At 45.0% G+C, this 26,369-nt stretch overlaps 2 protein-coding genes across 6 annotated transcripts in view; both read left to right on the forward strand.

The window, feature by feature from the left end:
• Positions 1–2,761: 2,761 nt before the first annotated feature.
• On the forward strand, positions 2,762–5,410 carry msantd1 (Myb/SANT-like DNA-binding domain containing 1). 3 transcript variants are annotated; one of them, XM_090214764.1, is made up of 4 exons: positions 2,762–2,829; positions 2,928–3,228; positions 3,496–3,783; positions 4,212–5,410. In XM_090214764.1, the coding sequence occupies exons 2-4, from the start codon at positions 2,969–2,971 to the stop codon at positions 4,510–4,512; spliced, it is 849 nt and encodes a 282-aa protein (XP_090070890.1). In that variant the 5' UTR covers positions 2,762–2,829; positions 2,928–2,968; the 3' UTR covers positions 4,513–5,410. The 3 variants fall into 3 exon arrangements, with proteins under 3 accessions (XP_090070890.1, XP_090070891.1, XP_021433820.3); XM_090214765.1 differs by having other exon boundaries at positions 2,928–3,222; XM_021578145.3 differs by lacking the exon at positions 2,762–2,829 and having other exon boundaries at positions 2,836–3,222.
• A 5,343-nt stretch (positions 5,411–10,753) lies between these two features.
• LOC110500660 (regulator of G protein signaling 12) overlaps positions 10,754–26,369 on the forward strand; it is an 80,599-nt gene continuing 64,983 nt past the window's right edge. For all 3 annotated transcript variants that reach the window (XR_016490356.1, XM_021578147.3, XM_090214766.1), the window contains exons 1-3: positions 10,754–10,985; positions 11,717–13,685; positions 23,787–23,888. Coding sequence is in view for 2 of the 3 variants with exons in the window: in XM_021578147.3 (XP_021433822.3) it covers positions 11,811–13,685; positions 23,787–23,888 (1,977 nt within the window). In the remaining variant the exon portion in view is untranslated. The remainder of the gene's footprint in view (positions 10,986–11,716; positions 13,686–23,786; positions 23,889–26,369) is intronic.

The following is a 26,369-nucleotide window of genomic DNA, read 5'->3' on the forward strand; positions in this document are numbered from 1 at the left end:
ATGATGTTAATTTCCAACATTAGGGCTGTTTTCCTAAAGAAGTTAAATCTGCGAGAGAGAGAGAGAGAGTGAACCTGAGAGAAAGAGAGAGAAAGAAAGGGAGGGAGAGACATTGTAAAAACCACCAATATTGATATGTTTATTTACTGGATCTTCCCCCACTATTAGTACTACAACTATTTTCACATTGCTAAAACTAACATCAACAAAAAACGATTAGAAATGAACAGTAAACATTGCACTAAAAAAGGTTCAAAAAAGATAACCATTTCAAGTGTTATATTATCAGTGTTTTAGCAATGTGAAAATAGTTGTAGTACAAATAGAGGGGGAAGATGCAGTAAATAAACAGATCAATATTGGTGGTTTTTACAATGCCTCTCCCTCCCTTTCTCTCTCTCTTTCTTGTTTTTTTGTTGATGTTAAATGTATTTCTTCTCACTTTAATGTATTGTTTATTTCACTTGCTTTGGCAAGGTAAACATATGTTTCCCATAAAGCCCCTTAGAAATGAATTGAGGGAGAGAAAAAGAGAGAGAGAGAGAGAGAGAGAGAGAGAGAGAGAGAGAGGGGGAGAGAGAGAGGGGGGGGAGAGAGAGAGAGAGAGAGAGAGGGGGGGGGGGAGAGAGAGGGGGGAGAGAGAGAGAGAGAGAGAGAGTGAGAGCGAGAGGGGGGGGGGGGGGGGGGGGGGGTGAGAGAGAGAGAGAATTCAACATCCCAATTAGGATCTGGCTAAAAATACTTGAAACAGTTATAGAACCCTTTGATGTCTGGGTTCTGCTTACCAACCAATAATTCACAAAATGGGACAAACACCAAACTGCATGCAGAATTCTGCAAAAACATCCTCTGTATCTAACGTAAAACACCAAATAATGCATGCAGAGCAGAATTAGGACGATACCCAATGATCAAAATCCAGAAAAGAGACGTTAAATTCTACAACCATCTAAAAAGGAAGCAATTTCCAAACCTTCTATAACAAAGCCATCACTTACAGAGAGATTAACCTAGAGAAGAGTCCCCTCAGTAAGCTGGTCCTGGGGCTCTGTTCACAAACACACACCCCACAGAGCCCCAGGACAGAAACAAAATTAGACCCAAACAAATCATGAGAAAACAAAAAGAGAATTACTTGACACATTGGAAAGAATTAACCAAAAAAACGAAGTAAACTGGAATGCAGTTTGGCCCTAAACAGAGAGTACACAGTGGCAGAATACCTGACCACTGTGACTGACCCCAAATGAAGGAGAACTCTGACTATGCACAGACTCAGTGAGCATACTGAAAGGTTGCTGGATCGAATCCCCGTGCTGACAAGGTAAAAATCTGTTGTTCTGCCCCTGAGCAAGGCAGTTAACCCATTGTTCCCTGGGAGTCAAAGACGTGGATGTCGATTATGGCAGCCTCTTTGATTCAGAGGGGTTGGGTTAAATGCGGAAGACACATTTCCGTTGAATGCACTCAGTTGTACAACTGACTAGGTATCCCCCTTTCCCTTAGCCTTGTTATTGAGAGAGGCCTCCGTAGGCAGACCTAGCTCTCAAGAGAAGACAGGCTATGTGCACACTGCCCACAAAATGAGGTGGAAACTGAGCTGCACTTCCTAAACTCCTGCCAAATATATGACCATATTAGAGACACATATTTTCCTCAGATTACACAAACCCACAAAGAATTTGAATACAAATCAGATTTGGATAAACTCCCAAATCTATTAGGTGAAATACCACAGTGTGCCATCACAGCAGCAAGATGTGTGACCTGTCATCACAAAAAGGGTGAACCAGTGAAGCACAAACACCACTGTAAATACAAACTATATTTGTGTTGATTTATTTGCCCTTTTGCACATTGTTATAACACTGTACATAGCCATACTAGAACATTTGAAATGTCTCTATTCTTTTGAAACTTTTTTGAGTGTAATGCTTACTGTTAATTTCTAATTGTTTATTTCACTTACGTTTATTATCTATTTCAATTGCTTTGGCAATGTAAACATGTTTCCCATGCCAATAAAGTCCATTGAATTGAATTGAGAGAGAAATAACATGCTGAGCTCACCCTTGCAGGCCAAGGTCCATATTGTGGTGTGGGTGGGGGAGGGTGTTCAATTGTCCACACATAAGCTGACCTACCGACAGGACTCCCATTGTCTTGGATAATTAGAATACACTGACTCCCCCCCTGAATGTACTCTACAACTACCAATACATACCCATTTCAATACAATTGTTCCCCCTGCACTTTCATATCATTTGCATATCATTTAATTGTGCATTGAGAATAGTATCCACACACTGCCAAGTATGCTGCTTTTGATAAAACATGTAGGTGTCTTTTCCTCAGGTGAAGAGTAATATACTCCTGTTTGCACCACTTTGACTGCAAAAAGCCAGTCCCTGTCTGTTATTAAAAGCATTTAAATGCTTTAACATCTTGGCAGCCTGCCCAGTCCAAAGGCCTGTTGCCAAGGAAACAAATGACACCTGCTCTCTTGCTCTACTCCCTCCCCCAAGGCTCATATTTCAAATCTGTTTTTCCTGTAATCTCTGGTATACCTCATTGCCTTTCAGCTAAAAGCTTTTTGTTGTGGCATTGGAGCAAGAGAGCGAGAGAGAGGAAGTGAAAGAGAGGGAGTGGTTAAGAGAGGGGGAGGGAGGGAGAAAGAGGGGCCTCCTCCTAGTTGCTAGGGCAACTTGACATCACAGTGACGATTTCCTCCATTTAAAAGCTTTTAACCGGATCCCTCTCCTGCCCTAGGGCCCATTTTGAGTCCTCTTTCAGCTAAGCTCGGGGGAAGGGCACAGCACAGGCAGAGCGGTGTGTGACTGTTTGCAACCACATTCCACTGACATAATGCTAGACAGCAGAGAAGGGCTTCAAACTAAACCGTTTTTGGGGCCTATTTTTGTTTACAGAACCAAAACAGGAAGAGAGTGCTTTTGAGAGGGCTTTCAAAATGGCTGCAGAGGAGAGTTTTAGTTACCTCATTCCGGGCCACAGCGAGAAGCACAGAAGGGCCCGAAACTGGACCGATGCAGAGATGAAGGGGCTTCTGTATGTATGGGAACAGAATGTCGCTGAGCTGAAGAAATGTAAGAGGAACGCCAAGATCTACGAGAAGATGGCCCAGAGGTTCTTTGAGCTCACTGGAGAACAACGCCACCGGGAGGAGATAAAGATGAAAATCACCAACATGTCTTTCCAGTACAGGCAAGTGTAAGAAATACCTTCTATTTATTTTGGGGGGTGGGGGTTGAAAAAGGTGGCAACATAAATCCACAAAAATCTTGTATTGTATGAATGCACTTTAATATCCAGAAAGAACTGAAGTAGGCTACGTTGGAATGTAACTCCACAGGTGTCTGAGCATCCTGCATAACTAGAAATCAATACAGGCTGCTATGATACTTAGAAACCAAGACTTCTTATGTCACCTACTTTACCCAAACCAATATATACCATCCTTAACTCCTTATTTGACAGGAAAATGAAGTGCACAACCAATGGGAGCGGTGGGACACCCGACTGGCCGTACTACAAAGCAATAGAGAAGCTCCTCACCAAGACTGACGACAATGGGACTATGAACTCGTTTGAGCTCCAGTCTCCTGGCCCCTCCACCTCCACAGAGGCCTCGATGTCCCATGCAGAGGGCCTCCCCACGGGCTTCCTTCCGGAGTACACAGGCTCCTCGGACGAGATGGAGATGAGGAAGGACCTGATTGGATGGGAGAGCTCTGGCAGCCTGCACTCTGGACTTCCCTGTCCCGAGTAAGGCCATGTTTACATATTGGGCTTCAAATGAGGAAACAGAGAGAGAGAAAGAAAAAGAGGACACCTCCTGAGAGAGAGAGAGAGAGAGAGAGAGAGAGAGAGAGAGAGAGAGAGAGAGAGAGAGAGAGAGAGAGAGAGAGAGAGAGAGAGAGAGAGAGAGAGAGAGAGAGAGAGAGAGAGAGAGAGAGAGAGAGAGAGAGAGAGAGAGAGAGAGAGAGAGAGAGAGAGGGGGGGGCGGGGTGGGGAGGGGTATCAAGCTGGGGAATTGAGCTAAACTGCCTAATTTCCCATTATTTTGTAGTGAAACCGCTTTACCAAGTTTGATCAAAAATGGCCCTACAAACAGAACTCTTGAATGCTTGTATAACTCTCTATAAATTATGTCGTTACCATTGCTTTAACTAACAAAACCCCTTTCTGTCCAGTTCCCACCCGGCGCCGGCCAAGAGGAAGAAAGTGCACCAGCACCTGTCTCTGAAGCGGCGGAAGCTGAAGGTGATGGAGGCCATGCTGCAGGAGCAGCGGAAGGTGAGCCGGGCGGTGGAGGAGACGTGCCGCGAGGTGCGCCGCGTCATGCACCAGCAGAACTTCCTCCAGGTGCAGAGCCTGCAGCTCCAGGAGCGCATGATGAACCTGCTGGAGAAGATGATCCAGCCACTGACGGCCCCCACGCCAGCCTGGGGTGCTGCTGCCCAGCCTGGGGTCAAAGAGCCAGGCCAGGGATGAAGGGTCCAGTGAGGGGTCAAGGAGGGTGGTGGTGGTCAGGACTCCCTAAAAACACGCCACTTCGATACAAGTGACTTTTCGTAGCAGGTTAGGTGAGCATTTCTGCTGACCCTAAAACCTAACCCTTTCCCTAACCTTAACCTAATTCTCCTAACCTGCTACATTAATTATCCTAACCTGCTGCGTAAGTTCTCCTAACCTGCTACGAAAAGTCATAGCTGTATCGAAATTGCGTCCCGGTGGTGCTCACTATATGGCTATGCTAGAAAATAAATGCCATATGCTACATGGCTATGTGTTATATGGTACATGGCTATGTGTTATATGCTACATGGCTATGTGTTATATGGTACATGGCTATGTGTTATATGCTACATGGCTATGTGTTTTATGGTACATGGCTATGTGTTATATGCTATAATATGGCTATGCTTCACTTTTTAACAACTGATTGAGAGTAAATAATGTCAATCTCACCCTAACCTTACCCCTGACCTGAATGGTCAATGGCAGAGAGAGGAAAAAGCAACTTGCTCATCAGTGCTGAGGCCGGTTTTGTCCTTTCTAGCATGGCTATCTAGTGGTTGCTGTGAGAGAGTGAGAGGTCAGGGGTGAGGGTTCAGAGGTGTATGGCTGAGGCTGCTTTAAGACAAGTTCCACCATTCATTGATCGTTTTGAGCGATATCTACAAGCTAGGAAAATACTGTGCTTATTCACATTAACAAAAGACAACGTTTGTCCACAAATTCTATATTTTAATGACAAAAGGCATGGGCATTTGGTGTTGTATCACTTATTTTCTAATGTGTGTCCTGTTATGGTGTATGCATCTTCCAACTAGCATAGCCTACTTGTTTGAAATGTATGACTGAAATAAAAACATATGTTCTGTTGTCATTTTTTGTCTCTTTCAACTATTCCTGATACAATATTGTCTTCCTTTCATCCTAAATATTGTCATAATGTAGCCGACATAAAGTCAGCATTCACACTGTGTGTACTGTAATGTAATATGATCTCCAAACAATAACACTTCATATTAAATGATAACATACAGTACCAGTCAAAAGTCTGCACACACCTGCTCATTCAAGGGTTTTTCTTTATTTTTCCTATTTCCTACCAAAAAAGTGTTAAACAAAATCAAAATATATTTTAGATTTTAGATTCTTCCAAGTAGCCACCCTTTGCCTTGATAAAATCAGAGCATCTGCTGTCTCAGCCACTGCCTGTCACCAAGGGTGTACCCCAAGGCTCGATCCTAGGCCCCACACTTTTCTCAATTTACATAAACAGCATAGCTCAGCTGGCCCCTCCCCGGATTTTATGTTAAACGCTCTACAAAAAAGCTTTCTTAGTGTCCAACAAGCTTTCTCTGCCCTTAAGCTTGTTCTGAACACCTCCAAAACAATGCCCCTTTCCCCACAGGTGTGATTACTACCTCTGAGGGTTTAGAGCTTGAGGTAGTCACCTCATACAATTGCTTGGGAGTATGGCTAGTCGATACACTGTCCTTCTCTCAGCACAAAGCTGCAGGTTAAAGTTAAATCTAGACTTGGTTTCCTCTATTGTAATCGCTGCTCTTTAACCCCAGCCGCCAAACTAACCCTGATTCAGATGATCATCCTACCCATGCTAGATTACGGAGGCATAATTTATAGATTGGCAGGTAAGGGTGCTCTCGAGTGGCTAGATATTCTTTACCATTCGGCCATTAGATTTGCAATCAATGCTCCTTATAGGGCACATTACTGCACTCTATATATACTCTTCTGTAAACTGGTCAGCTCTGTATACCCGTTGCAAGACCCGCTGGTTGATGCTTATTTATAAAACCCTCTTAGGCCTCACTCCCCCCTATCTGAGATATCTACTGTAGCCCTCATCCTCCACATACAACACCCGGTCTGACAGTAACATTCTGGAGGTGTTTTGAGTCATTGTCCTGATGAAAAATAAATGACAGTCCCACTAAACGTAAACCAGATGGGATGGCGTATCGCTGCAGAATGCTGTGGTAGCCATGCTGGTTAAGTGTGCCTTGAAATCTAAATAAATCACAAACAGTGTCACCAGTAAAGCACCCCCACACCATCACACCTCCTTCTCCATGCTTCCCGGTGGGAACCACACATGCAGAGATTTTAATTTTAATTTTATTTAATCTTTATTTAACTAGGCAAGTGAGTTAAGAACAAATTATTATTTACAATGACGGCAAAGGCCTCCTGCGGGGACAAAACACATCACGACAAGAGAGACACCACAACACTACATAAAGAGAGAACTAAGGTCAACAACATAGCATGGCAGCAACACATGAAAATACAGCATGGTAGCAACCATGATCATCCGTTCACCTACTCTGCGTCTCACAAAGACATGGCTGTTGGAACCAAAAATCGCAAATTTGGAGTAGATGTTGACATGTTTCTGTTACTTGAACTCTGTGAAGCATTTATTTGGGATGCAATTTCTGAGGCTGGTAACTTTAATGAACTTATCCTCTGCAGTAGAGGTAACTCAGGGTCTTCCTTTGCTGTGGCGGTCCTCATGAGAGCCAGTTTCATCATAGCGCTTGATAGTTTTTGCGACTGAAAAATTGACTGAACGGGTTGACTGACCTTCATGTTTTAAAGTAATGATGGACTGTCGTTTCTCTTTGCTTATTTGAGCGGTTCTTGCCATAATATGGACTTGGTCTTTTCCCAAATAGGACTATCTTCTGTATACCACCACTACCTTGTCACAACTGATTGGCTCAAATGCATTAAGAAGTAAATACATTTCACAAATTAACTTTTAACAAGGCACACCTGTTAATTGAAATGCATTCCAAGTGTCTACCCCGTGAAGTAGGCTTGAGAGAATGCCAAGAGTGTGCAAAGCTGTCATCAAGTCAAAGGGTAGCTACTTTGAAGAATCTCCGATATAAAATGTATTTAGATTTTTTGACCCTTTTTTGGTTATTACATGATTCAATGTGTTATTTCATAGCTTTGATGTCTTCACTATTAGTGTCTATCACTATTCTACAACGTAGAAAATAGTAAAAATAAAGAAAACCCTTGTAATAAGAAGATGTGTCTAAACTTTTGACGGGTACTGTATAATGTGTAACAAAACATACTACAGATGTAGGATCTTAATTTGATCATCCTGAGAACTTCTTTGCGATGCAGGACATTGTAACGATTCTCCTCGTCATCTGAGGAAGAGTAGTCAAGATCGGACCAATGCGCAGCGTGGTATATGTCCATGTTAATATTTAATAAATCAACTGAACACTGAATAACAAAACAACAAAGAGAGTGAACGAAACAGTCCTGTAAGGTGCAAATACACAAAACAGAAAACAACTACCCACAAAACAAGTGGGAAAAACAGGCTAAGTATGGTTCTCAATCAGAGACAACGATTGACAGCTGCCTCTGATTGAGAACCACACCAGGCCAAACACATGGACAACCAAAACTAGAACAACACATAGAATGCCCACCCCAACTCACGCCCTGACCAACCTAAACAAGAAACATAACAAAGGAACTAAAGTCAGGACGTGACAGACATGTTTAACTTGTAGTGTATTTGAGGTTTTAAAAGGCTTCTGAATTTCCACTTTCAAATGGCAGACTTGATTTTCCCTTATGAAAAATGTATCAACCCTTAAAATAAAAGTGCATGAAATATAATCCACACCATTCACATTTTCTGTTGCTGCTGGATTATTTTCCTGCTGTATCAAACTGGCTCAAATTAAGATCCTACATCTACACTACTGTTCAAAAGTTCGGGGTCACGTAGAAATGTCTTTGTTTTCCATGAAAACATGCATGAAATGAGTTGCAAAATGAATAGGAAATATAGTCAAGACGTTGACAAGGTAATACATCATTATTTTTAATTGAAATAATAATTGTGTCCTTTAAACTTTGCTTTCGTCAAAGAATCCTCCATTTGCAGCAATTACAGCCTTGCAGACCTTTGGCATTCTAGTTGTCAATTTGTTGATGTAATCTGAAGAGATTTCCCCCCATGCTTCCTGAAGCACCTCCTACAAGTTGAATTGGCTTGATTGGCACTTCTTACATATCATACGGTCAAGCTGCTCCCACAACAGCTCAATAGGGTTGAGATCAGGTGACTGTGCTGGCCACTCCATTATGGACAGAATACCAGCTGACTGCTTCTTCCCTAAATAGTTATTGAATTGTTTGGAGCTGTGCTTTGGGTCATTGTCCTGTTGTAGGAGGAAATTGGCTCCAATTAAGCTCCGTCCTCAGGGTATGGCATGACGTTGCAAAATGGAATGATAGCCTTCCTTCTTCCAGATCCCTTTTACCCTGTACAAATATCCCACTTTACCACCACCAAAGCACTCCCAGACCATCACATTACCTTCACCATGCTTAACAGATGGCATCAAGCACTCCTTCAGCATCTTTTCATTTTGTATGTGTCTCACGAATGTTCTTCTTTGTGATCCGAACACCTCAAACTTAGATTAATCTGTCCATAACACTTTTTTCCCAATCTTCCTCTGTCCAGTGTCTGTGTTATTTTGCCAATCTTTTCTTTGTATTGGCCAGTCTGAGATATGGCTTTTTCTTTGCAACTCTGCCTAGAAGGCCAGAATCCCGGAGTCACCTCTTCACTGTTGACGTTGAGACTGGTATTTTGCGGGTACTATTTAACCAAGCTGCCAGTTGAGGACTTGTCTGTTTCTCAAACTAGACAATCTAGTGTACATGTCCTCTCTATTCTGGTTATATCCAGTTTGCTCTGTTATGTGAAGGGAGTAGTACACAGCACTGTACGAGATCTGCAGGTTTTTGGCAATTTCTCGCATGGAATAGCCTTCATTTCTCAGAACAAGAATAGACTGACGAGTTTCAAAAGAAAGACCTTTGTTTCTGGCCATTTTGAGCCTGTAATCGAACCCACAAATGCTGATGCTCCAGATACTAGTCTAAGAAGGCCAGTTTTATTGATTGATTTATTGAGTTTTCAACTGTGCTAACATAATTACAAAATGGTTTTCTAATGATCAATTAGCCTTTTAAAATTATAAACTTGGATTAGCTAACACAACGTGCCGTTGGAACACAGGAGTGATGGTTGCTGATAATGGGCCTCTGTACGCCTATGTAGATATTCCATGAATTATCAGCCGTTTCCAGCTACAATAGTCATTTACAACACTAACAATGTCTACACTGTATTTCTGATCAATTTATGTTATTTTAAATGGACAAAAAATGTGCTTTTCTCTCAAAAACAAGGACATTTCTAAGTGACCCCAAACTTTTCAACGGTAGTGTATCTGAATGTGATATATCTGATATGACAGCTAGTGCCTTGACTGAAAAAGTCCTCATTCAGAGGGAAGGGATATACAATATATGTTGTTAAAACCATTTTTTTTATCACATTGAGCGATTGAAAGTGCAAGACATCGTAATTAGACAAATCTAGGAAATGGTTAGTGTTGTGGATAATTTGAGATGACAGTTCCATTAACTCACTTAAAACTGCATTGTCTTGAAGTGCTCTCTCATGTGAAACCATGGGATTAAATAGAAGGGAGTTGAATGTAGTTTTGCCACATATAGGCTTTGCATTTTAGATTTGTGAAAACAGCTAAATAATATACAGAAAAATATACAAAAAAATATCAATAGCCTGCTCATTTGATTCAAATGACTATCTATCACTTCACTATCTTACAAGGTCTAAGGTTTTTGTCCAGAGTTTTAGTAGGCCTAAACATGCATAAAACTTCTCGGCTTTCACTGTTTCCATTGACTGACTCACTGTGTCTATTTGACTGTGGTGTGCAATAGGACCATGTGACTCACTCCTATTGCGACCTTGCAACATTTTGACCATAATTCACTGTTTTTTTGTTGTTGTTTTTCTTTCCTGGCAGGATGCAACAAATGATCACCTCTTAAGAGGTGTAATTCATCCTGTCATGTTAATTAGCTTGTTATATATACATTATTATTTTTGTGGTGGTTGCATTTAATAGCCATTTAGGCTACATCTGCATAGTTATTTGTCATGCTTAGTAAAGTGTAAATTAGCGCATGTTGGTAATGATATGTGTTTGAAATGTGACCTGAACAACATCAACAATGTTTTTATTTAGGCTATCAATTTCAGATGATCAGAACCAATAGGATCACCGCAAATATTTGAATATTGAGCTCTCAGACTGGGGGATTGGCGTAAGAAATCACGTGCTCTGAAAACGATGTCATGGTTACTATGAAAGACGCTTTGTATTCCCCAACAATGAATGGAGGCGGGTGGAGTTTGTCATCCGTGGTATATGGAATAGCATAATACTGGAGGGAAACTTTGGAAAATATAAGTTATGTTACGGAAACTACGCACGTGTGGATTTCTAACTCGTTTGTACTGTTGGGAGTATGCAACCTTTAAACTGACTTCATGAAGCTTTTAAACGGTAATTTCAGTCTCAGCACTGGCAACATTATATCTAGACGTCGAGAGTGTGGGAGACTACTTTACATTTAATACTAGGAAATATTTTAGCAAGGCTATATTTTGTTTTGTTGTATTTTGATGGACAATGCCGAACTAGTCTGCTGTTTTGTAAACATTTAACCAAGAGCGGTAGAGAAACGATGTCAAACGAAACCAAATCAAGGCGCTCGAGCATGTTTCTTTAACAAACGTCTCGCTTGAATGCTCGTGCATTGATTGAACGGTTCTCGAGAAGGGGGCCAGCTGGCGCTGTCTACTCTTTGGCAAGGAGATGGTTCATTTGCACGCTGACATGGAACGAGGCTAAATGGTCTCTTCAACCCACACTTGTCTGCTTAAACTATAACAACTCATGTATATATTTTCGTTAAAAAAAATTGGAGATTGTTATAGTGTGCAGCATTATTGCTGCAGAATGAAATCTTACAGTATTTTCTTTACAGTGAATGTTTCTAAAATAATGGGGAAATATATTTTATGGCTTTTGTGCACAATACATTGTATCACACCATTATTATTTAGTTTATACATTGTATAACAAACAATATGTTGTGTACCATAATGATATCACATGATAAGTGTTACAGTTTCAGTTTGTTAAAAATAATGTTACAGTAGGCCTATGCCTAATCATTATTTAATACACTGTATCTCACTCAGCTTAAATCTCTCTCTCTTGTCTACTTTTAGTGTTTTACACTTCAGTGTTGGCACTAAAAAGATACCACTCCATAGTGACATTCGGTTCCAACGCTCTGCATCTGAAAAAACGGCCACATTCAGGATGAGGATGCCGGGACAGGCTGAAGGGGCGCGGAGGCGTCTGGATTTGACCTCTCCTCATGAAGTCAGACGGGTTGAGGTTGTTCGAGGACGTGTAGGATACGGGTTTACCTTATCGGGACAAGGCCCGTGCCTCTTGAGTGGAATATTGGAGGGCAGCCCTGCAGACCATGTGGGACTGAAGCAGGGGGATCGTATAGTGAGCGTCAACGGAACTGATGTGGCAAAGGCATCCCATGAGGCTGTGGTGCAGTTGATTGGCACCTGTAAAGGCCCCTTACTGTTGGTGGTGCTTGTCGGGAGTGGGCCCTTGGTGGACCTATCCTCCAGCGACGAGGAGTTAAGGATTTCTAGAATAGAGGGAAAGGAGCTTTTTCAGAAGGGGGGAGTTTTTCGCACTGTTTCGGCCCATTCTGGCAACTCGTCATCTAACTCCGTAAATGCCAACCCAGCTAATCCAAGACCTGTGTCAGAACCTGACATGTCCCACTGGAACCAGCCTTTGAACTCCAAAACTCAGCCTGTCTTCCTTTCTGCGGAGGAAACCGCCCGAGTGGCAGACGGCGACTCTGTTTTCAACGAGCAGGAGGATGATGTGAATCGAGACTGGAGTATTCTGAACACAGCCATGGTGGTGGGCTACCTGGGCTCTACTGAACTGATCTTGGCCTTGTCCAGACACGGCTCAGAGGACGACTGCCTACAGGTGATCCGCGGGTGTATCAGACATATGGGCACAGAGCAGGAGACCCACACGCTGGTGATGATGAAGATCATGTTCGACTGCGTCCGCCTCTGTGATGACACAGGAGCCGTCCTGGCCGCCTTCCCTGCCGAGAACCTTGTCCTGGGCGTGGTGTGTTCCGAGGACAGGCGCTTTTTTTGTCTGGTCACCACTGCACACATCTCTGGCGGCCACGTTGGCCAGAACGGTCCCCTGAGTACCTCATGCCACGTCTTCTTCATCGACCCTGAGCTGTGCCACCACAGTGACCACCTGGGCATCACAGGGCGCTTCGGCATCGACTGCAACCCCGACCCAGACACCCAGGGCTGCCTGGAGTTCCCCCTCACTCCCCCCTCCGTTCTCCAGTTTGTATCTGTCTTATACTGTGAAATGGGGGAGGCAGTGGAGAGGCTTAGAACCAGGCTGGACAGAGACTCAGCCCACCACCTCCACACGCAACAGAATCGCAGCAGCACCGGTAAGAATGGCAGCGCCAGCAGCAACGGAGACAGTGGGATCGGAAACACCTCCCCCCCTGAGGAAAGAGCGGACAGGGATTTCCCCATCGCCCGCGGAAACGACCCTGGGGGCCAGCTCCCCAGCTGTCCATGGGAGGATTACCCCCAGGCTGAAGGAGACCTCACCCAAATAGTAGCTCATCAAAATGGCTGGCTAAAACTAAACGGCCATCCTAATCCAGGCAGCACAAATTCCCTTTCCGAATCTCTACCTGGCCCGGCGTCATTAACTGGCCTATGTGGTGGTCCTCCTCCCAGGTTGGAGTTTCAGTTCAAGCCCCCGCCACCACCGTACCCTCTGGCTAAGAACCAGAAACATAACCTAACAGGAGGAGGCTCCTTCAGAAGCAGTCAGCGCTGGTTCTCTATGAGTGTTAAGCAGAGGTGGCCTAAGGGCCGATGTGGAGAGCCCGAGTCCCAGGCAACACCGGCCACTAACAGCTGGTCAGGACCAGCCACGGTGGGTAGCACCAACGCTCTGCCACCCCCCATGAGCCAGATCCCACCAGACAGGTACCTGGCAGCAGAGACCATGATGCTGCCCCAGAGGGAGGAGTGGGCCAAACGACTCTGGAGAGTAGAATCTGGAGAGCTGCTGAATGGAAATCCCAGGAAAGATGCCAATACCAAGGTGAGATAAGAAGAGGGAATGCTGTTGTGTTGCATGATGTGTCAATGCTTGTATGTGTTTACTGAATGTATTTATCCTTTATCTAACTAGGCAAGTCAGTTAAGAACGAATTCTTATGTACAACAACAGCCCACCCCAGCCAAACCCTAACAACACTGGGCCAATTATGCACCACACTATGGGACTCTCAATAACAGCCAGTTGGAATTAAACCAGGCTCTGTAGTGACTCTTCTAACACTGAGGTGCCATGTCTTAGACCACTGCACCACCCAGGAGCCCAGAGTAAAATTTTCCAGGGTGTAACCCTAACCCAAAGTTAAAATAGCTCCTATATTTGCTTTGTGCAACGCAACAAAAATACATTTGCATGCTCCCTTCTGTTTAGCATCTGGTTGTGTGTTTCTGTTTGCTTTATGTTCAACTACATTCTACAGGAAGTGATAAAACAGTTGCAGGAGTTGAGTTGCCAGGCACTGAGAGGTTGGACAGACCATTCACTCTGACACAACAGCCATTTCACTGCTGTGAACTGAGCTTGAAAAAGCCACCTGTTAGTGTATACCTCAATGATGTCATTGTCATAAATCCACATCCAGAGAAAGTTCAGTTCCAAACAGCCTTTTCTGTTCTTCTCCTCATTGTCCACAAGATGTCCCTGTTTCACAATTTAACTGTGATGGGAGTGAGTTTCCCCATGGAAGAAGTACTTAAATGGTTACTTACAGGTAACTGCAAAAATAATGGAAACACTTGAGTAAATGTGGGATACAAAGTTTATTGAAAGCAGGTGCTTCCACACAGGTGTGGTTCCTGAGTTAATTAAGAAATTAACATTCCATCATGCTTAGAGTCATGTATAAATATGTTGGGCAGGCCATTATTTTGGCCATTATCACAGTAAATAAAATTATATTCGTCGCATTCTTCGTTAACAACAGGTGTAGACTAACATTGAAATGCTTACTTACGGGCCCTTTCCAGCAATGCAGGTGAAAGAAAATAGCAAAGTAATAATAAATACACAATGAGTAACGATAACTTGGCTACACAGGAGGTTGGTGGCACCTTAATTGGGGAGGACGGGCTCGTGGTAATGGCTGGAGCGGAATTAGTGTAATGGTATCAAATACATCAAACACATGCTTTCCATGTGTTTAATGCCATTCCATGTGCTCCGTTCCAGCCATTATTATGAGCAGTCCTCCCCTCAGCAGCCTCCACTGCCTGGCTATATGGGGTACCAGTACCAAGTTGATGTGCAGGGGTATGAGGTAATTGAGGTAGATAGAGTGCCTTCATAAAGTATTCATGACTTATTCCACATTTAGTTGTGTTACAGACTTTGTTTCTCACCCATTTACACACAATACCCCATAATGACAAAGTGAAAATATATGTTTTTAGATTCTTTTTTTATAGCAAATTTATTGAAAATGAAATACAGAAATATCTTGTTTTCATAAGTATTCACACCTGAGTCAATTCTTTGTAGAAGCATCTTTGGCAGTGATTACCGCTGTCTTTCTGGGTAAGTCTATAAGAGCTTTCCACACCTGGATTGTGCAACATTTGCCCATTATTCTTTTCGAAATTCTCCAAGCTCTGTCAAGGTCTGATCTTGCCATAGATTTTCAAGCAGATTTAAGTCCAAACTTTAATTCGGCCATTCAGGAACAAGCATTTCGCTTTACCCGCAATAACATCTGCTAAATATGTGTTTGTGACCAATACAATTTGATTTGATTGATGTTGTCTTCTTGGTAAGCAACTCTAGTGTAGATTTTGCCTTGTGTTTTAGGTTATTGTCCTGCTGAAAGGTAAATTCATCTCCCAGTGTGATGGAAAGCAGATTGAACCAGGTTTTCTTCTAGGATTTTGCCTGTGCTTAGCTCCATTCTGTTTCATTTTTTTATCCTGGAAGAACTTCCCAGTCCTTAACGATTACAAACATACCCATAACATGATGCAGCCATCACTATGCTTGAGTGGAGAGAGTGGTAATCAGTAATGTGTTTTATTGGATTTGCCCCACTTTGTATTCAGGACAAAAAGTGGCTTAATTGCTTTGCCACATTTTTTGCAGTATTACTTTAGTGCCTTGTTGCAAACAGGATGCATGTTTTGGAATATTTTTATCCTGTGCAGGCTTCCTTCTTCTCATTCTGTCAGTTAGGTTAGTATTGTGTAGTAAGTAAGAGGTTGTTGATCCATACACAGTTTTCTTGTCACGACTTCCGCCGGAGTCGGTCCCTCTCCTTGTTCGAGCGGCGCGCGGCGGTTGACGTCACCGGCATACTAGCCATCGCCGATCCACTTTTCATTATCCATTTGTTTTGTCTTTATTTTCTACACACCTGGTTTCAATTCCCCCATTACATATTCATTATTTAACCCTCTGGTTTCCCCCATGTTTGTGGGCGTGTTTGTTTTATTGCTCAGGCTGTTACTGACGACTTTTATTTTGTTGCTTTGTTATTACGCCCGTTTATTTCGTGGTGCCGGTATTTTTCCCGCACCATAGTATTGTGTTTATACTGGTGTTATCTTGTATTAAACACCTTGTCCACGCATCTCAGCTCTCTTGTGCCTGACTCCTTTCACCAGTTACCCACAGCCTTGACAGAAACACACACCCACTCGGAATGGAGTCAGCAGGAGCAGGTGCCCCTGCATCTGGGGTTGAGGAGCGAGTCCAGCAGCACGCTGCCATGCTACAGCATCTCGGCAGCGCCATGGCTCGTGTTCTACAAACCATGGAGTGCTGGGAGAGAAGAGGAGTCCCTCCAGCGTCTCCACCAGCACCACCAGTCTCACCATCACTCACCCCTCCTTCACCCGGGCCCAGTGGGATTCGGCTCGCCCTCCAGAGGGAGTATGATGGAACGGCGGTGGGTTGTCAGGGGTTCTTGCTCCAGCTAGAGCTCTACCTGGCAACCGTCCACCCGGCTCCCTCGGGCTGTGAGAGCGTGGCCGCCCTCGTCTCCTGCCTCTCAGGGAAAGCTCTGGAGTGGGCCAACGCCGTATGGGGAGAAGAAGAAGCGGTGTTGGACCACTTCGAGGATTTCCCCCACCGCTTCCGGGCAGTCTTTGACCACCCGCCTGAGGGTAGAGCGGCGGGTGAACGTCTCATCCACCGGAGGCAGGGGACGAGGAGCGCACAGGAGTTTGCGTTGGAATTCCGGACCCTGGCTGCCGGTGCGGGATGGAACGACAGAGCCCTGATTGATCACTACCGGTGCAGTCTGCGTGAGGACGTCCGGCTGGATAACCTGCTGGCTACCCGCGGACGTCCAGATCGGGGTCTGTCGGTTCCATCCCACACCGGCGGCCAGGGTCCGGAATTCCAACGCCACCGCTCCGATGCCCATGGAGCTGGGAGGTGCTGCACTTAGGGCGACCGGAGGAGGGGCCATTCCATGCACCATCTGTGGCCGCAGAGGGCACACTGCCGGTAGGTGCTGGGGAGGTTCCTCTGGGAGTCGAGGCAGCAGGCAGGGCACTCTCGTGTCACCCCAGGTGAGTCGGCACCAGGCTCAACCAGAGCCCCCTGTTGCTAACATGTTTTTGTTTATTAATTTTCCTGAGTTTTCCCCGCATTCCCAGCATAAGGTACTCGTAGATTCAGGCACAGCTGGGAATTTTATTGACATATCATTTGCCCATAGTTTAGGGATCCCCATTGTTCCTGTGGATATGCCCTTCCCTGTGCACTCCCTAGATAGTTCACCATTAGGGTCAGGGCTAATTAGGGAGGCCACCGCTCCACTGGGCATGGTTACGCAGGAGGGTTTCAAGGAGAGAGTCAGTCTCTTCCTTATTGATTCTCCTTTGTTTCCCGTGGTGCTGGGCCTACCCTGGTTGGCCTGTCATGACCCCACTATTTCGTGGCAACAGAGGGCTCTCTTGGGGTGGTCACGAAAGTGCTCAGGGAGGTGTTTAGTGGTTTCTGTCAGTGCTACTACGGTGGAAATTCCAGCTCAGGTCTCCACCGTGCTCATCCCCTCTGAATATGCCAATTTGTCTCTTGCCTTTACCACCCCATCGACGGGGGGATTGTGAGATAAATATCCTGGTAGACGCAACACTTCCCAGGAGTCACGTGCATCCCCTGTCGCAAGAGGAGACGGCGGCTATGGAAACATATGTCTCAGAATCTCTGGGGCAGGGGTACATTTGGCCCTCCACTTCACCTGCCTCCTCGAGTTTATTTTTTGAGAGTGACCGCATTTCAGCCGTGCGTAATTGGCCAACTCCCACCACGGTAAAGGAAGTGCAGTGGTTTTTAGGGTTTGCCAACTACTACCGGAGGTTTACAGCTGGGTGTCTGTATGTTCCGTTTTCTGTTCTTGACCATTTGATCAATTGGGCCTACACGTCACCCTCCTCTGGTTATCCTGGCATCAGTCGGACAGTGCGCTGTCTTAGAGGGAAGTACTGGTGGTCCACCTTGGCTAAGGACGTGAGGGTTTATGTTTCCTCCTGCTCGGTGTGCGCCCAGTGCAAGGCAAGGCCCCTAGGCACCTGCCCAGAGGGAAGTTACAACCCTTACACATTCCACAACGGCCGCGGTAGCACCTGTCGGTGGACTTCCTGGCGGATCTTCCTCCCACACAGGGTAACACCATGATCCTGGTCGTTGTGGATCGGTTTTCTAAGTCCTGCCTTCTCCTACATTTGCCCGGTCTCCCTACGGCCCTACAGACTGTGGAGGCCCTGTTCACACACATCTTCCTGCACTACGGGGTGCCTGAGGACATAGTATCTGATCGAGGTCCCCAGTTCACGTCAAGGGTCTGGAGGGCGTTCATGGAACGTCTAGGGGTCTCGGTCAGCCTTACCTCAGGTTTTCACCCCGAGAGTAACGGGCAGGTGGAGAGAGTAAACCAGGATGCGGGTAGGTTTCTGCTGTCTTATTGCCAATACCGGCCGGGGGAGTGGGCGGCGTTCATACCCTGGGCAGGGATGGTCCAGAACTCGCTACGCCACTCCTCTACCAACCTCTCCCCCTTCCAGTGCGTACTGGGGTACCAGCCGGTTCTGGCGCCGTGGCATCAGAGCTAGATCGAGGCTCCTGCGGTGGAGGACTGGTTTAGGCACTCAGGGGAGACATGGGACGCCGCTCATGTGCACCTTCAGCGGGCCGTGAGGCATCAGAAAGCCAGCGCAGACCGCCACCCCAGTGAGGCCCCAGTGTTCGCACCGGGGGACTGGGTCTGGCTCTCGACCCTCCACCTGCCCTGCCTTGAAGCTGGGCCCGTGGTTTGTGGGGCCGTTCAATGTCCTGAGGAGAGTGAACGAGGTTTGTAACAGTTTACAGCTTCCCCTAGATTACCATATAAACTCCTCGTTCCATGTGTCTCTCCTCAGGTTGGTGGTAGCTGGTCCAGTCCAGGAGTCTGAGGTGCGGGAGGTCCCTCCGCTCCCTCTGGACATCGAGGGGGCCCCGGAGTATGCAGTCCGATCCATACAGGACTCGAGGCGTCGGGCAAGGGGCGTTCAGTACCTCGTGGAGTGGGAGGGGTACGGTCCGGAGGAGAGCTGCTGGGTGCCGGTGGAGGACGTATTGGACCCTCGATGCTGCGGGAGTTCCACCGTCTCCATCCGGATCGCCCTGCACCTCGCCCTCCGGGTCGTCCCAGAGGCCGGTGTCGGTGCACTGCTGGAGCTGCGTGTCAAGGGGTGGGTACTGTCACGACTTCCCCCGGAGTCGGTCCCTCTCCTTGTTCGAGCGGCGCTCGGCGGTCGACGACACCGGCCTTCTAGCCATCGCCGATCCACTTTTAATTTTCCATTTCTTTTGTGTTTTGTGTTTGTTTTGTGTTTTCTACACACCTGGTTTCAATTCCCCCATTACATGTTCATTATTTAACCCTCTGGTTTAGTACCATGTTTGTGTGCATGTTTGTTTTATTGTTCAGGCTGTTATTGACGGCTGGTATTTCGTCCCGGGTTTTGTTATTACGCCTGTTTATTTTGTGGTACCGGTATTTTTCCCGCACCATAGTATTTATACTATGTTATACTACTATACTATGTGTTTATACTGGTGTTATCTTGTATTAAATACCTTGTCCACGCATCTCAGCTCTCCTGCGCCTGACTCCTTTCACCAGTTACCCACAGCCTTGACATTACTTCTATCACAGCTATTAAACTCTGTAACTGTTTTAAAGTCACCATTGGCCTCATGATGTAATTCATAAACAGTTTCCTTCCTCTCCGGCAACTGAGTTAGGAAGCACACCTGTGGCTTTGTAGTGACTGGGTGTATAGCCCAAAAAATAATTAATAACTTCACAATGCTCAAAGGGTTATTCAATGTCTGCTTTTTTCTTCTTCTTACCCATCTACCATTAGGTGCTTTTCTTTGTGAGGCATTGGCAAACCTCCCAGGTCTTTGTGGTTGAATCTGTGTTTGAAATTCACTGCTTGACTGATAATTGTATGTGTGGGGTACAGAGATGGAGTAGTCATTTAAAAATCACGTTAAACACTATTATTGCAAATTTTTTTACTCCTCAACTTATTTAGGCTTGCCATAACAAAGGGATTGAATACTTATTGACTCAAGACATTTCAGCTTTTCATTTTTTTATTAATTTGTAAAACAAAAATTGAGAAACATAATTACACTTTGATATTATATGGGGTATTGTGTGACCCCAAAAAGATCTCTGTTTAATTCATTTTCAATTCAGGCTATAACACAACAAAATGTGGAAAAAGTCAAATGGTATAAATACTTCCTTAAGGCACTGTATGTACATACAGTATAACTAGGAATAAAGTGACTAGGCAACAGGATGGATAATAAACAGTAGCAGCAGTGTATGTCAAAAAAAGTTTGCGCAAAAAGTGTCAATGCAGACAGTCCGGGTACCTATTCGGCTAACTATTTAACTAACTATTTTGCAGTCTTATGGCTGGGGGGTAGAAGCTGTTCAATGTCCTGTTGGTTCCAGATTTGGTGCATCGGTACCGCTTGCCATTCGTTAGCAGAGAGAACCGTCTATGACTAGGGTGGCTGGAGTCTTTGACAATTTTTAGGGTCTTCCTCTGACACCGCCTGGTATAGAGGTCCTGGATGGCAGAGAGCTCGGCCCCAGTGATGTACTGGGTCGTACGCACTACCCTCTGTAGCGCCTTGCGGTCGGATGCCAAGCAGTTGCCATAACAAGCGGTGATGCAGCCAATCAAGATCCTCCCAATGGTGCAACTGTAAAACTTTTTGGGGATCTGAGTGCCCATGCCAAATCTTTTCAAAGCCTCCTGGGGGGGGGAAAGGTGTTGCCATGCCCTCTTTATGACTGTGTTGGTGTGTGTGGACCATGATAGATCCTTAGTGATGTGGACACAGAGCAACAGAGCAGCTCTCGACCTGCTCCACTACAGCCCCGTCAATGTGAATGAGGGCATTCAGCCCTCCGTTTCCTGTAGTCCACGATCAGCTCCTTTGTCTTGCTGATTTTTGCGTACCATAGAGAGTTGAAAATAAATAGAAGGGAGGGCCAGAACAGTAGTCTAATGCTTGGGAAAGATTTGGTGAAAGAGGATGATAGCAGTGTTATGTGTGATGATTGTGAGGCGCTATAGAAATTCGACAGTCGCAAGATGGGGACTTCAGAATGTCACATCAAGGGAACTGTACTGTTCAGATGGGTTAAATGGAATTCTAACCTTTCTGAACTCTGGACACTGACTGTAGGTCTATAACCTCTCACATAGCTGAAGATAGTGTTAACCCCTGCCGAATTAAGCATTGCTCGCAGTGACTCGGGAACAGAAGTGTAGAAATATTATTTATTTTCGCATCACGACAGAATTACAGACGGTCCCTGACGGCGCGTTCAAAGTGTTGTCTTTATCAGCATCATAAAAGCTGATTGTATTTCAACCACATAAAATATGCATTCAAGCCAAACTGAAATCTTATCAAAAACATGTTGGGTCGTTTTAACAGCTTCTAATTTTCCTCAAAACCGGTCAAACTGATGTCATTTGGAAATTTTGCACAAAATGTTTCGTTAGTGCATGTTCTCTGCGGTCCCTTAAAAGTCTTTGCTGCTTGAGAGAAGCTGAGATGAAAGCGAAAACAAACTTTACCGATGTCGACTAGATTTAAGCATTCATTCTATTGTTTTATGACATTCTGGTGAGCAAGGGTTTGTTTAGTCTTCTAGGGCAACAAGTATTGACAGAAGAGAAGCTGCATGTATCTAATTACTAACAAACAGCCTACCAAAATGTCAGAAATTATAAACAGAAACCTAGGCATATCAAAAAAGGGCCTGTCAAAAAAATAGTTCTGCTATCCATTTTCTATTTGCGGGCTAGGGTTAGGTGTCGTCCTCACAATTTCACTTTATCACATACTGTGTAGAATGCCGGTTGCAGATGGGTTATTAGCAGTTGCGGGCTGGTGAACAAACAGCTGACCCACGCATCACAAGGCCCAACGCCCTATTAAGACACTTTATGATGGTGTTTCCTTTATTTTGGCAGTTACCTGTATACTGTATACTCAATATGTTTCCTGTTGACACAGAAGTAAAGGTGCATTCTAAACTTTTGGAAAAATCCTCAAAACATATTAAAGTACTTTGAAAAGCCAATACAGAAAGTTAACCTTTTATAATATGTTTCTCCTGTGGCTACGCTATTGCATGCATGAGTACAGTAGATAAAGATGGATTTGTTCCATGGAATATCCGGCATTTGGCAAAACAGAATCTTTGCACAAATTGAGAGAATCCTCCTCTACCATCAGATGCATTTCTATTTCCGCTCTTCTTTCTGGTACAGAGAGCAGATTACCCGAGTCAGATGATAGGGGAAAATATTACGCTGTTTATCGTTGTGTTTGTCTCTCGCTGTTTATCCAAGCAAAAGTTATTATCCTGTGTGCATACACCGGATGAATAATGTGTCTGTCTGAAATGTCCTCTGTTCTGAAAATAAGTTTTGCACAGGAAGCTAAGGCAAATTACAGGATAGAGCCCATGTGATACCATGGTAATTACCGGCAGTTTTTTATTCCAGCTCAGACATTAGGCTGGGCTTTCACCCATCATTATAATAGCAGGGCTGCTGGCGAAATGTGTGTCTCATGCTCCTTTGGTGTAGCAGTGAAACGGTGAGATTAAGGTGCAGATGAAAGGGGAGGAGTTGAGTTTGATGGAGGCTTTTGAGGTAAAGTAGGTGAACATCTATTTTTTCACTACCTCAGCTCAACTGGTGTCTGTGAAATCGTCAACATTGTGCAGAACTGAGACTAATGGGCCGTGTGTGTGTGTGTAGCCAGTCCGTTATTTTTGTACAATCTGTTGGCCAATCACAGTTATGTTGTCGGGCAGGAAGGGAGTTGCGTGTCAGGACCCCTGTTTATTTAAGGACACGCCATATGGCCTGAAGGTCATGGCAGGAAGAACATCTGTCATCATCTTGGTTGGTTTACATCATCTTGGTTTAATTGCCCAGTGAGATAGTCTCTTATCACTCGCAAATCTCTCCAAAACTACAAGCTTGTACAGTGTATAGGGATATGCCTATTTTGTATGGAAATGTATTCCAGACAAAGGGATGATCACCATTGACAAGTTTACTTTACTAATCCCTAATGCTTACATCATGTTAAAGGTGTTATGTCATGTTTATGATGGTGTTATGTAGGCTCATGACCCATAGCTAAGTATGACAGAAACCATGATAGGATCAGTGGTCCATGTAGTAGTGTGATGTTTTGGCACAGTCTTTATCCCTTTCCTGCAGTCAAATGACCTTGTGGCCTCATGAGTGGAATGTTATTAATAGTTTTAATTAATAGTTTTAATTAATCAACATTTATTTTTTTATATTTCGAACAGTTTTGTTATATTTCAGTGTTCTGTGATGTATATGAAGTATCAAAATGGAATTCATTTCAACTCTATATCTGCATGGTACAGGTGTCTTATTTTTTTTAAAGCCCATAACCATGTGTGTGAGGTGTGTACTTTTGTTTCAAAGTAGATTTGTTTAAGACTACTAAGAAATACTCAGTGTGACCCTGATTTAGCCCACTGCAGTAAAAGGTTAATGTTCTCTCTTCTCCCCATGACAGGGCTCCAAGTTCTGGGGCATTGGCGCCGGACGCTCCTCTGGCCGTCGCTCCTTTGGACACTCCAAGAGGCTCAGCCTGGCACGATCACTGGACGACCTGGAGGTAGGCCCTATGTCCAGTGCAGTATTTATAACTGTTGTCATATCGTTTAAAACCTAGCACCATCCTACTCGGTTTGCCTGGTATTAACCCCATTTGTGTTTCTGGAATTTGAGTTTTTTGAATTAGAGTAAAATATCTGGTGTTCAATCAACTTAATTCAATAAAACTCTGTTCTGGCTTATTGTAACATTGTAAAATGGCCCTGTACCGTTGTGTACCCATCTTTATTGGGAACTGCATTTTGAGGGCTTGCGGCTCGCTTATATGCGGAGGAGTTGGTCAGCTTGACTAATTTGGACATTCAGCCGAACCTCCCTCCCCCGTTCTGCTCCAGTTTCCATTCTTTTTGAACCTTTCATTTCTGTTTGCCTTCAACTCTCATATTTGGTGCCACACTTGCGGCGAGGGTGGCTCACAAAGTGGTCTTTGTGTGGGCTCGAGGCATGGGCCCTGTTGGTTTGGCCTTGTTAACGAGCAGCCTGAGGCATGGGCCCTGTTGGTATGGCCTTGCTAACGAGCAGTGCTACTAAATGACGTTCCCACATTTCTCCCCTATTAGCATTGCTCAGGGATTCTACAGCCCCTCGCTATCACACACACACACACACACACACACACACACACACACACACACACCCTAAACAGTAGTGTCAAAAACTTGAGGCATCTGGTTCTGTTTAAGTTCAATAGGGTTTTCAACAAGTCTCTTTGGAACATAAACCTGTATCTTATATAAAATGGCGCCGACAGAGATGGTCGCCTCGCTTCGCATTCTTAGGAAACTGTGCAGTATTTTTTTTAATGTATTATTTCTTACATTGTTACCCCAGGAAATCTTAAGTCACACTTCCAGACAAACTAAACACCTTCTTTGTCCGCTTTGAGGATAATACAGTGCCACCGTCACGGCTCGCTAACAAAGACTGCTTCTCCCCTCTCTCATTCTCTGTGGCTGACGTAGTAAAACATTTCAACTTGTTAACCCTCGCAAGGCTGCTGGCCCAGATGGCATCCCTAGCTGTGTCCTCAGAGCATGCGCAGACCAGCTGGCTGGTGTATTTACGGACATCGCTCCCTATTCCAGTCTGTTGTCCCCACATGCTTCAAGATGGCCACCATTGTTCTTGTACCCAAGAAGGAAAAGATAACTGAAATAAATGACTACCGCCCCGTAGTACTCACTTATGTCATCATGAAGTGCTTTAAGAAGCTAGTCAAGGATCATATCACCGCCACCTTACCGGCCACCCTAGACCCACTTCAGTTTGCATACCGCCCCAACAGGTCCACAGATGACGCAATCGCCATCACACTGCACACTGCCTTATCCCATCTGGACAAAAATAATACCTATGTAAGAATGCTGTTAATTTACTACAGCTCAGCATTCAACACCATAGTACCCTCCAAGCTCACCATCAAGCTGGAGGCCCTGGGTCTCAACCCCGTCCTGTGCAACTGGGTCCTGGACTTTTTGACACGCCGCCCCCGGGTGTTGGAGGTAGGAAACAACATCTCCACTTCGCTGACCCTCAACACTGGGGCCCCACAAGGGTGTGTGCTCAGTCCTCTCCTGTACTCCCTCTTTACCCATGACTGCGTGGCCATGCACGCCTCCAACTCAATCATCAAGTTTGCAGACGACACAACAGTAGTGGGCCTGATCACCAACAATGACAAGACAGCCTACAGGCAGGAGGTGAGGGCACTCGGAGTGTGGTGTCAGGAAAACAACCTTTCATCAACGTCAACAAAACAAAGGAGATGATCGTGGACTTCAGGAAACAGCAGAGGGAGCACCCCCCTATCCACATCGAAGGGACAGCAGTGGAGAAGGTGGAAAGTTTTAAGTTCCTGGGCATACACATCACAGACAAACTGAAAGGGTCCACCCACACAGACAGTGTGATGAAGAAGGCGCAACAGCCTTCTTCAGGCTGCTGACAAACTTTTACAGATGCACAATCGAGGGCATCCTGTCGTGCTGTATTACTGCCTGGTGCGGCAACTGCACCTCCCTCAACCGCAAGGCTCTCCAGAGGGTGGTGCGGTCTGCACAAATCAAATCAAATTTATTTATATAGCCCTTCGTACATCAGCTGATATCTCAAAGTGCTGTATAGAAACCCAGCCTAAAACCCCAAACAGCAAGCAATGCAGGTGTAGAAGCACGGTTGCTAGGAAAAACTCCCTAGAAAGGCCAAAACCTAGGAAGAAACCTAGAGAGGAACCAGGCTATGAGGGGTGGCCAGTCCTCTTCTGGCTGTGCCGGGTGTAGATTATAACAGAACATGGCCAAGATGTTCAAATGTTCATAAATGACCAGCATGGTCAAATAATTATAATCACAGGCAGAACAGTTGAAACTGGAGCAGCAGCACGGCCAGGTGGACTGGGGACAGCAAGGATTCATCATGCCAGGTAGTCCTGAGGCATGGTCCTAGGGCTCAGGTCCTCCGAGAGAGAGAAAGAAAGAGAGAA

This window comes from Oncorhynchus mykiss, chromosome 21 (genome assembly GCF_057628025.1).
Source record: "Oncorhynchus mykiss isolate SJ-2025 chromosome 21, ASM5762802v1, whole genome shotgun sequence".
NCBI classification, from domain to species: Eukaryota; Metazoa; Chordata; class Actinopteri; order Salmoniformes; family Salmonidae; genus Oncorhynchus; species Oncorhynchus mykiss.

Bases quoted from the DNA above. Each gene is read 5' to 3' on its own strand.
- msantd1 (XM_090214764.1), top strand. From the start codon at position 2,969: ATGGCTGCAGAGGAGAGTTTTAGTTACCTCATTCCGGGCCACAGCGAG. The intron at 3,229-3,495 runs GTAAGAAATACC...CTTATTTGACAG, and splicing joins TCTTTCCAGTACAGGCAAGT to GAAAATGAAGTGCACAACCA. The intron at 3,784-4,211 runs GTAAGGCCATGT...CTTTCTGTCCAG, and splicing joins TCTGGACTTCCCTGTCCCGA to TTCCCACCCGGCGCCGGCCA.